At 31.5% G+C, this 12,781-nt stretch overlaps 1 protein-coding gene across 1 annotated transcript; it reads right to left on the bottom strand.

The window, feature by feature from the left end:
• Positions 1 to 2,650: 2,650 nt before the first annotated feature.
• Positions 2,651 to 4,293, bottom strand: LOC107956838 (uncharacterized). The gene is made up of 3 exons (XM_041118141.1): positions 4,156 to 4,293; positions 3,970 to 4,061; positions 2,651 to 3,856 (listed from the first exon to the last, which is right to left on the bottom strand). The coding sequence occupies exon 3, from the start codon at positions 3,793 to 3,795 to the stop codon at positions 2,830 to 2,832; it is 966 nt and encodes a 321-aa protein (XP_040974075.1). The 5' UTR covers positions 3,796 to 3,856; positions 3,970 to 4,061; positions 4,156 to 4,293; the 3' UTR covers positions 2,651 to 2,829.
• Between the last annotated feature and the right edge of the window lie 8,488 nt (positions 4,294 to 12,781).

Here is a 12,781-nt window from a genome sequence, read left to right as displayed (position 1 = left end):
CTTGAGTTCATTTAACACACATGACATGTACTAATTACCACATTTGTATAATTTGCTTTAAATTTTCATAAATTTTGTATGTATGTAAATCAATTTTGAGTTGCTTGGACAACGGATGTGGTATCTTACATCCGATCATTGTCCAAATTGAATTTAAGGTGTTACAAGAAAGTTTTGAAAGGTCGGATTAATCATCCAACCAATATAACTTTTCGGTCTATAACTTAATAAAAAATTTGAAAAAAAATTAACCTTCTCTTGTGATGTTGTGATTATTGAAACATTGTTCGAGTGAAACTCAATTTTTCAATAAAAAATTATGGTTTTTTTAAGTCACCTAAAATTTTATAAAACTTATTTATTATACTTAAATATTTATTTTAAATTAAAAAGTGATATTTTTCATTAGAAAATTTCCTGAAATCTTTTTCCTTCCAATACTTACTCTACATTATGTGATTTACCTGTATTCATTATAGGAAGATAGAAGAGTAGATCAATTAAATTCCTTTTCTCAGCACCTCAAAATGTCAACCACTTTGCAGCAATAACCTTTCATTGCATTTGGGAATACTCTCATTATATCATATGTTGCTTACTTAAATCACATATTAAACAAAACCTAATCAAAATTTTGAAAAAAAAAATTAGTAAGGGATTCCCAAGTGCTATTGTTTGCACTAGTTCATTCCTCCATGAAGGGATAAAACTTACTACTATCAAAAGATATCAAGAATTTCCAATTTTAAAAATTCTCAATTTCAACATGAACATTGTAGAAATTAATTTCTTTTGATCACTTATCTAACATGTAGCAAATTGATATATTATAAATTTGATATATTACATGATTGGTTTTTTAATTAACACCCATCTTGTTGTTGTGATTTGTTATATTAGATGCTTTTACTAAGTTATTTAGTTTGAGTTGTTAAAATGTAAATCGAGGTAAGTTTATCATTTAAATATATATTAATTTACTAAGCATTTGAAATGCTTACTCCATTGTTTTCCCTTTCTTTGTAGATTACCATTTTGCTGAACGTGTTGATCAGATCTACGAGAATTTCACACTATTTCGTTATTGATTTGGTAGTCTTTTAATAGTTTTGAATCCGATTTCGTAGCATGTAAATGAGAGTTATGCTTTTGGTAACATAAATGTTAGCATTGTTCAACCTATTCTAATGTTTGAACATTTGGTAAGGTAAAGCCTATTTAAATATGTTTGTTTTAGTAACATTTTGAATTAAAAGTACAATACTTGATATGATATATATTGAGTAAGAATGATATGACAAAAAGATAGTGTGGAATAACTACATGTATGCTTGAATTGGTATAAGTTGAATTGAATTGATTTGGTGTCAAATTGTGACATTTTGATTTAGTTGATTGAGAAAATGGTTAAATGATTGTTTGAAATGTGTTTTGGCACATTTTTATGCCGTTAATTGTGATGCTAAATGCACCAGATATGTATAATGGTTTAGTTGGTTGAAATAGACACCAAAAGGCTTAGTTTGTGTTAAAACAGAGTTTACGTTGCGACGTCAAGCAATGGTCGTCACGACAAGATCTGGGTTTTGGACCATGGCGTGACAAGGAACCCCTTCATCAGAACAAGACAAAATAGACGATCAAGTCGCGACGAGGAACTCCTCACGTCAAAACATCGTTTTGAAATTTTGGAATTATTGCAATTTGGTCCTAATGTGATTTATGATCTGTAATCGTTGTGTTTGCATGATTTATATTTTAATGTGAATGTTAATTGTATGTAGTTGCTCCGACAATGACTGTAACATTCCATGTCTCGGACCTAAGAATCAGGTCAGGCAAGGGGTGTTACACAAAGTACGAAATATAGTAATTTAACTATATGGAATTTTATTAACCAATCTATTATTTTAAAAATTATAAGTATGAATTACGAAATAACTAAACTAAAGGGACAAAAATCTTAACAAACATACGAGTCAAGGTCTTGAGACATGATTCTTCAAACTTCAAAACTAAAAATCATGAAATAAGAGAGACATATCTCGAGACATGGCTTACTATCTCAAGAACATTACCCTGCATTTTGTTACTTTAATCCAGGATTCGTAACCTGGCTCAATTTCTAAGCATCCTTGATCTCGGTTTAATGTATGAGGGCCTGTTTGAGTTCATTTAACACGCATAACATGTACTAATTGCCACATTTGTATAATTTGCTTTAAAATTTCATAAATATTGTATGTATGTGAATTAATTTTGAGTTGCTTGGACAACGAATGTGGCATCTTGCATCCGATCATCATCCAAAATGAATGTAAAGTGTTACAAGCAAATTTTGAAAGGTCCGGTTAATCATCTAACCAATATAACTTTTCAATCTATAACTTAACAAAAAAAGTTGAAAAAAATTTAACCTTCTCTTGTGATGTTGTAATTATGGAAACAATTTTCGAGTAAAACTCAATTTTCCAATAAAAAAAGTATAGGTTTTTTTTTTAAGTCACCTAAAATTTTATAAAACCTATTTATTATACTTAAATATTTATTGGAAATTAAAAGGGGATATTTCGTTAAAGTTTTTCCCTCCAATACTCACTCTACGTTATGTTTTTTACCTGTATTTATTGTAGGAAGATGGAAGAGCAGATCAACCAAATTCTCTTTCTCAGTGTCAACCTTTCACTGCATTTCGGAATACTATTGCTTACTTAAATCACATATTAAACAAAACCTAATCAAAATTTTGAAGAAGAAATTGGTAGGGGATTCCAAGTGCTATTGTTTACACTAATTCATTCCTCCATGGGGTGATAGAAGTTACTAATATCAAAAGATATCAAGAATTTCCAAGATGTAGCCATTGCAAAGCGGGCAGTTACCTCTCTGAACCATTAGCTCCCTAGAACAAAGCCGGCAAAAGGTATGGGCGCATGGAATAAACGCCGACCCTTTATGCCTAACCATGCACACGCCACACGTGTATTCCATCCCTCCGCTCAATGACACCGCTGCTTCATCTTCCTCTTCATCTTCTTCTTCGTCGTCGTAGTCGTCATCATCTTCGCCCATCCCGTATCCCGTTTCCCCCAACAAGTCCATTAATGACATCTTAACTGGCTCCACCACCGCACCCTTCCCCGCTGCTGCTTCCGCCGCTTCCTGTGCCGCCACCGCCTCCCTCGCCGACAATGATCTCTCTTTGGATAGTACCTCTACCGGAGGTTGCGATCCTTCATCTTCCTCAGGAGACTCGTATTCTTCGTCATCGCTGCCCTCAGCAACGTCGTATTCGTCTTCGTCGTCGTCGTCATCTTGGTGGTGGCTCGCGGAAGACAAACGAATCGATGGGTGGCGGGCCATTTGCGGCTTGGAGCTTCTTGAGCGTGGAGCATCGCTGGGCATGGCGGCATCAAGAGAATCATTGTGATCGGCATGAGTGGAATTGTTGCCAAACCTAATAGAATCCCTCCGCGCCAATTGCATCTTAGAGTTCACAACTGGCGGGTCAGAAACCGGGACACATTCGCCTCCATCCTTGGCATGGGTGGTGTCAGAGGAGTTAGAACGAGGCGAACCGTGGCTCGGGGACCGTGATCTACTACCTTGAACATTAACATCGGAAGTGGGGACACGGACGGAGGAGGTCCAGGCCGAACCTGCTCGCTTCAGCCGTAACTTATCCCGAAACGTTTTCCAACTCTTCTTGTCTTTGAGGGTCCTATCGTCCCGTATAATATCCAGAAGCGTACGGTGCGGAGGTGACGATTTTCCATCATTATTTAAACCAGCCATACTAATCCGGCCGTTCTCAACCGCTGATATATGCTCCAACAGCGTAAGCCTCCGGTTACCACTTCCCATAGCATTACAGTTAACATATATTGTTTATGATTAGTAATATGAAATCATCATAATCATAATAATAAAGATATTTGCATCTACAGAATTAAAACAAACATCGGATACCTTAAGATTGGTGTGGCAGTTTATCGGGATTTACATCTACAGAAACAGAACAAGTCTGACGAAAAAGACTTTCACAGCCTTCAATCATTCACCTGTAAAAGGAAACAATACAATTATAGCTAATTATTCATAATTTTGAAGTAGAAGAAGAAATATATTAATCATTATGAAGTATGGGACACGCACTGAAAAAGACTTCCTTTGTCTGGCCTGGTCTTTTGTTTGTCTCTGTCTGTGTTAGAATTCTTTCTGGTTTCAATGTTAGGGTTTGGAGAGGGAGATAAAAACTGAGATTGTGAAAATGGAGCGAGTCTTATGGGGGAAATTAAGGGAGGGGCCTTTTTTAATTTCCTTGCTTCACGGAAATTAAACGGAAACAAACCCAAAGTATCCAACTCTCTAACAGTTAACTTCTTTCCTTCTATTTCTCTATGTAGTCGGCTAAAAAATATAAAAAAAAAATTTAAAAATAATTAATTCAACTCTTATAAAAAAATTATCTCCCAACAAAAATCAATTAAGATTTCTATCTTAACAAGAATTATTAATTGACCAATTTAATACTAATATGAATGACAAAAGCCACTATAAATTATGTCACCAAAAAAAAGTCACTAAAAACTACTATATGGTAGTATGCTAACATATGCCTATGTTAACGTGACATGTCTCGTCAGTAAAAAATATTTTCTTACAAAATAAAAAATATTTTTAAAAATTTTAATTAAAATGTTAATATACAATGAATCTAAATAAATAATTATTTTGATTCATTTTAGATGAGTACAAATTAAAAAAAACCAAAAATTATAAATACATATAAATTTTAAATGTGTAAAAACAAAAAAAAGTACATAAAATTTTTCCAGATTTGATTGAGAAATTAATTACATTATCCACAGTTTAATTATTAAAACAAAATGAAAAAGATGGGAATATAGAGAACTCTTTTATTTAATTATTTGACCTAAAAATTAACTTTTATCATAAGTTAATAATTGTTGTGAATAACAAATTTGTTTAATAAAATAATTTAGTAATTATTTTTTGTGTAAATTATAATTTTGTATCTTTTTAGACCTTATGGTTATATGAAATTATAAAACATGTAAAAAAAATAAGAATGAGAAAGGAATATAAATAAATATTTCACAAATTTTAGAATTTATATAATATATAAAACTTTCAAATGTTAAAGCGTATTCTAGATCAGTATGATTATCAGTAGTTCCAAGACGAGTGCAAAGTTTTTTTTTTTAATCTCTTTCTAGGAGTGGTTCATATGGAACATGTAGAATTTAGAAAACTATGGTGACAACGACACAGTTTAACAAACTCTGTTCTCAGCAATTTGCTGGTTGATTTGGAAGGACCGTAATTTTTTTTTGTTTTTTCTAACAGCCATAGTTATGTACAAGTCATCGTAGATACATGTTATTCTTGGGCGAGGAGTTATGTCGAGCCAGCATTGAAATTGGTTCAACCCAGTCCCATGCCTACATTGTGGCATTGGTCTCAACCGGAGAGGGGATGGATAAAACTTAACACGGATGGTGCGATTTCAGCTACCAGTCTTACTACATTTATTGGAGGTGTGGATTCTCAATGATGTTTGGTAAGGATTTTGTTTTTTTAAAGTAAAGGCAAGAGCAGTTTTGGAAGGCAGTCTAACCTACAATTCTTACATAGCTTAAATGGAAATTTTTTGCCCATATTCTACAGAAAAATAATAAATATTTTATATAAATGCAAGTACTAAATCAAATTGTAGCTCGGAAGAGTTGGTTACCCTATTTTGGTTCTTTATTGTTCTTTTTTTCAAGATTGAGGGTGGTTAAATCTCAAAAAGAAGGAAGATGTTCCAAAGAAGTCTCAATTTTGTAATGAATTAAACCTAATCTATGATCTAATTCTCATAAACGAATTGTTGTTTTGGTTCAAGTAGATATCAAAAAGTGAATTTTCAAAAAAAAGAAAAGAAAAGAGAGAGAATATAATAAACTTATAATGTTAAAAGTTAAACTTAAGCCTTAAGTTTTTTTTGTTATTGCTCGTAAATATTCATAAATACCATAATAAAATTGAATTTTAAATTAATATATCAAAAAGAAAGGAGAGGAAACAATAGAAAATAAACATACTATGTAAACGATATACTATATAAAAAATCAAATTAGGAAAAGGAAACTTTCTTGCAAAAAATTCGTTGAAGCAATAGAGAAAATCAAGGAGGAATGAGGCAATAGCTTTATTTTTATATTTATTAATAGACTAAGGTAACGTTTGGTGCTTTCACATGTTTTGATTCCAATGGAATGTGATTGTCAGGAAAGTTACTTTACAATGTTTGGTATACATTGAAAGGTGTTGATTAAAATCTCAAGAAAGTTATACTATCTTGCTTGGTTCACTAAATACTTTCCTAGGAATGTAGTGATAATTTATGAAATTACCCTTATTAAATAAAAATAATATTAATGTATTTAATTTTTATAATAAAAACTATTCTTAACAAATATTTGGATAAAAGATTTAATAATAAAATTTAATTGATACTTTTTAAATTATTTTTTAATTTATAATTTTAATTGAAAGTAAATTGTTTTAAATTTGTCTTGTATGTATTTTCTAAACATACTAATGCATATATAAAATCGTGAATATATAATTTTTTTTGGAATAAATTAAAAAATACTTGAAATCACGTTTTGTTTTAGGTAAAGGCTAACCATAGGCGCTTCTATAACGCCCCAGTTTTGACGGATACAAGGTTTGACGAATAGTTCTAAGGTATTATGACTAGCGGAGTAGTATTCGCCTAGGTACATTTTGGGCAGATACAGTTGTGTTTCAGTTAATGAAATGCTATGTTAGATAGCTATGTCAATTGGAATAAGGTAGTGACAAAGTGGAACGTTATTGAGAGTGTGATTTCACATCAGAAGAATAGTATGCTTTAAATGTGATACTGTGCAAGTTATGTTGCAAGATAAGCTGGTTAGGAAATAACTAAATGTGAACCTGAATAGTTAAAGGATAAAGGGGTACTCAAATAGGTTTTTCAGAAGTTGTGGACTTTTAGATAAGATATTATAGTAAAAAGTGACACTTTTCAAGTTCAAATAGGGACTTAAATTATATTAATAGATATTCAAGATTTGGGATAAGGGAGTTCTCTTCTTCCTTATTCTAGAATATTGTTATCTGGGGCTTAAGAAGCAAAAAAGTATTTCTTTGAGTTGATGATGAAATCCTAGATTATATGGATGACTCTCCATGTTAAGGTAAGTTTTATGGCTTCGTATGTTATGAAAAATTAGGCCTTTAAAAATGTATGAACCGTAAGATGAAAAAGTAAGACTTTTTATGTGGGTTATCTAGGTTAGAGATGATGATAAGGTTATTTGAAAAGAGTTTTAATGGTGATTTTCTATTTTATAAGGCAGTGGTTGCTATAATCCCTGATTGGATGTTGGATCTAAGGTTCAAGCTACTATCTGTGGTTGCCAAGTGAGTCTCTAAGCCGACTCTTATTTGAATATTGTTTAGGTGAGAGATTTTGTGAAAGGTGATTGATCTATGAAACTGAATCTAAAAAAGTATGGCATGATGATTATGTTATTGCATGAAAGTTTGATAGACTTTGTATGTGTAGTTTGTATGAAATCTAACAAATTTAAATAAGTGATTCTGAAGTTAAAATATGGTTGTATGGGCATGTCTAGAAATAGCTTGGGTGTCTATATGAATTAAGCGTTGAGTCTTGAATGATGTCAGTGTATGAAGAATCTATGTCTATTCATTGCGATGGAGTCTAAAGGGATCCGTCAGGACTAAAAACATGATCTCTGATATGAATCTCTAAAAGGAAAAATCTATGGCCATGGCACCATATTATGTAAGACCATATTTGGGCTATGACATCATATAGAAAAAAATTAAATGAAGGTTATTACCCAATGGGGTTCTCTGTGTGACCCAGGACAATAAGGGGCAAACCTCACAAAATGTGAGTCTAGGTGAATCCCTATTGTAAACATGCTAGAAAAAAAGAAGTCTTTGTGCCGGTCTATAAAAAAGAAGTCTTTGTGGTGACCTATGAAAAGGAAGCCTTTATGGAAATCTATGAAATAAATGCCTTTGTGGCGCAATCTAAAGAATGGCCCTTTTGGCAACCATCTGAAGAAAACGCCTCTATGGCGAACTTGAAAGAAAGAAATGGTATTTACGATGAACTCTGAAGGAACGATAGTTGCAATAAACTCAGAAGGAAAAACCCCTGTGGCGTATCATGTTATACCTTCAATAAGATATTCTAATGAGCTTCCTTTATAGCGAGCTTCGTATGAAATGTTATGGCGTACCCTGCATGGTCTATAAACAAGAATAAAGAAACTAGAATGCGCTAGAGCATGTGGCGAATTTGAAGTATAGGTTAATTATACTTGAAGAACAAATTGAGTAAGGGCTATGTCTACTAAATTGAAGAAGGTTACATGTTTGTAATTTTTAGAAGAAGAAGGGTATTCTCTATAAAGGATCAAGTTGTATAATTAAAGAATGTAGTTTCTATTTAAGTACGAAATCATTTATGGATTTCGAAGAAACTATGACTTAGAGTATGTATATAAGAATAACAATATTTTGTCTGTATAAGCCTCTAGAATGGGTATGATTAAGGAGTTACGAAGCTATAAAGTGACGAACGTGAGTAATGTATCAAAGATGCAGAAAATTAGAGATGGCTTCAGAGTCAAAGGTGACATCTATGGTACGAAGAATAGCATTCTTGGAAGGTATTCTATAGAAAAATGAGAAGGTGAATTGAATTACTAGACGTGAAATACAAAAAAATGATTCAGGTAAATGGGTGTCTATCTCACTAAGTTCTCATGAACTTACATGGATTGTGTTTTCTATTTCAGGTTGAATGTGATGTTGTGCCTGGGGGAAACGATGTTAGTTCTACACCCAAGAAGCGGCGTATTGGATTATTATGCATACAAAGCAAGCTTGATGGCTTGATTGAGTTTGTTTGGCACATAGAAACCCTTGAATCAGGATAACCACATTAGATCAAGACATCATTTTAGTAATATTTGTAATCAAATCCCTTTGAATTAAAAGTGAAATTCTTCAATGTTTATACTTATGTATTGTCTTATGAGGTCTTGTATGTAATTAGTTCAAATCTATTGTAATTTGTGTAATTAGAGTTGAGTTACAACTGTATTAAACTAGTAACACCCAAGATTCGTATTTGGTTCGTCGGATCAAGTTTGAGGTGTTACAGGTCTAATCCATAATATCTACATAGCTTAAATGAGACAATTCTACCCATATTCTACAAAAAAAAATAAGTATTTCATACAAATACAAGTGCTAAGTTAATTTTGTGGTTAGGAGAAAAAAAACAAAACCAGAGAAAAAACCTTACTTCCAAAGGATCTGTTGAAGTAATAAGTAAGATTAAGTATTAAGAAAGAGGCAATAACTACCCTAAATCAATATAAAAATAGAGTTATTTTTTTCTTAATATTTTTTAAACTTTCCAATCTACATGAGAAAGTAACTTTCCCACCTTTTGTCATGGGAATCACATTGCCATGTTTATGGAGAAGTAACTCCAAGGGGAAGTTAGAGTCCAAGGAAAGTAAATAAATTTTGACATGCTAATTGTTGGAATAACTTTCTAACGGATTAAATTCTCAAGAAAGTGACTCCTTTTGTTCATACCAAACGCTACCTAATATCCTAAATTGATATAAGATAGGGTTAACTTTGTGTTCATATTTTTTTAAGTTTCTAATCTACATGGGAATCACATTGCCATGTTCATGGGAAAGCAACTCCCAAAGGAAAGTTAAATTTTAAGGAAAGTAAATAGAAATTGACATACCAATTGTAATAGGCTAATTTTGGCCTGGGCCCCCAAAAAATAATAACCGAAGCCAAAAGATGCAATCGGTGGAAAACAAGCCAAAAAGGGTCAAATTGAAAGACAATTATTAAATTGTGGCCAAATCAAAAAGATAGAAATTTTATTGACTTGGTAAAAGGCTAAAAATAGGAAGATATGTTTTTTATTTTATTTTATTATTAAATTAGTTAGGCTATTTTTAGTAAACCCCATGTATATAAATAGGGGTATCTTGTTCTTTGAAAGGGGGGATTTTTGTATTCCTACTTCAATTTAGAATTGGATTATTCTCTTTTTTCCTATTTCCATTGGAATTGAGTTATTTTCTTTTTTCTTTCAATTACATGGGAATTTTGTCCATTTCATTTCAATTTCTTTGTTTTTTCAAAATTCGTCCAATTGCTTTTAGCCCTTCCGTTTTTTATTATTTTGCAATTAAGTTTTTATTTTTTTTGGCCCTAAAATTTGTTTTGACTGCATTTTGGTCCTCCTTGAAGCTGTGCGTTTTGGAGGGTGGGGATTATTTCCCTTTTGGTCCCTCCTTGTTATTCGCATGTTCAAATTGGTCCATTTCCTTTTATTTATTTTTGATTTGCCCCAAAATTTTGCTTTAAGGTTCGATTTAATCTTTTTTTTATTTTTGCTATTTTATTATCAAATTAACTAATTTAATATATTATTGCTATTATTATTATGTTTCTATTTATATTTACTTTGTTATTCTAATACTATTATTGTTTATCTAATTTTTATTTATCTATTTATATTTCTACTATTATTATATTTCTATTTATTATATTTTTATTTCTATTTAAATACTAATATTATTTTCATTATTATTTTTCTTATATATGTTTTTTACTTTTTTTATTAACATTCTATTTATTTATTTATTTATTTTACATTTTTTGTTATTATCTATTTTAACTTTTTATATAACGCTCATTTTAAATTTTTATACATTATTTACTTTAATATTTTCATATATTATGTATTTCAAACCTTTTTTTTTACACATTATACATCTTGAATTGTTTATATATTATTTTATCTTGAATGGATACTAATTTTTTTTAAAAATTATTTTATATACTTTAGATCGCTTTTATAACATCCATTTTAAATCCTTTTTATGTATCATTTGCTTAGAATTGTTTTATATTTTATTTTAGATTTTCTTACTTTGTATTTATTTGTTATTTGTGATTCATTATTATAACATTTTGTTTATGAATTATTACTTTGCGTTGTACATTATTATTCCATCACATTTTATTTGCTTAAAAGGTCGCGTTTTAATATCGTTTAAGTTTTAAAATCATTTTATTCAAAAGTGTTCAAAATAAGGCAATACTCGGTATTTGGCATCTTCGAGAAGATTGTGCCCTAACTTACTGGATCCCAATTTTCCTCGTTGAATCTAAGTAACCGAGTACCCCTTTTTCAATCAAAGCGCATAAGTTTCAAAGAAAAGCTTATTCTCAAGAATTCGAGGTGTTGTGTAACACCCCTAACCCGTATCCTTTGCCAGAACAGGGTTTCGGAGCATTACTACCATTTGCAGACCACTTAAAAAAAATTAAATTACTTACCGATTCAATGCATTATATAAATAAATATATTACCATTCAATCAACAGTTTGGCACTTGTATAAGCATCAGACAGTAACATTGTTAGTATACTTGCACATATCTCATATAAATTCAACATTGATATATCTATTTTCTCGACATATCGCACTTGAGTTTAATAATAGTCTCAACTTACATAATTTCCTTGTATCAGCATATCAAAGATAATCATATATGTACATGTCATGAAACATATCATGCTCTTACCGTTTCTTCATAAGCATATATCATTCATTTCATTATATCAATATTTCATGCTCCATCATTTCCATATATTTTATGTATATATATTCTGGTAATAGCTTATATCTTAACATAAATTATATTCCATGTACTTATACTTATTTCGTTTATCTATCTTCATAATTATTTCATACAACTATTTTGTACATATATTTCCATATGACCAGTTCTTGTAAACATTTCACACAACCATTTTATATAATCATTCATCATCTGATACATATTACTTGAATATCAATTGTTCAACAGATGTCATAGCGTCTCCCATCTATGGTCTTATTTATCTTTGACATGATGCCATAGTGTCTTTCAACTATGGTCTTACTCATTTTTTGTCATGTTGCCATGGTATCTTTCAACCATGGTCTTATTCATTTCATATCACGTTGCCATGGTATCTTTCAACCATGGTCTTACACATTTCATATCAGGTTGCCATGGTATCTTTCAACCATGGTCTTACACATTTCATATCAGGTTATCAGGTTGCCATGGTATCTTTCAACCATGGTCTTACATATTTCATGTCAAGTTGCCATGGTATCTTTCAACCATGGTCTTACACATTTCATATCAGGTTGTCATGGTATCTTTCAACCATGGTCTTACATATTTCATGTCAGGTTGCCATGGTATCTTTCAACCATGGTCTTACACATTTCATATCAGGTTGCCATGGTATCTTTCAACCATGGTCTTACATATTTCATAGCAGAGAGCACACTCCCGCGAACCTTATCCTTACAGTGGGATTACCAGTCCAGGCTAAATCCCCTGTAATATAAACTCATAGAGTATTGTCGGGATTACCAGTCCAGGCTAAATCCTATGCAACGACAATTACTCTAATGATCTTGGATCTGAATTACCAGTCCAGGCTAAATTCAGAACCTAATTCGGATTACTTGTCCGGGCTAAATCTATTCTCCACATATTCTTCAGGAGGGCTATATCAGGATAGGATCACCCGTCCGGGCTAGATCCTTTTTACCATCAATTCCTTCTCAGAGATCCATC

Source organism: Gossypium hirsutum, chromosome A07, assembly GCF_007990345.1.
Source record: "Gossypium hirsutum isolate 1008001.06 chromosome A07, Gossypium_hirsutum_v2.1, whole genome shotgun sequence".
Classification (NCBI taxonomy): Eukaryota; Viridiplantae; Streptophyta; class Magnoliopsida; order Malvales; family Malvaceae; genus Gossypium; species Gossypium hirsutum.
The sequence above is the reverse complement of the archived record's forward strand: the minus strand, read 5'-3'. Positions and strand labels throughout refer to the sequence as shown.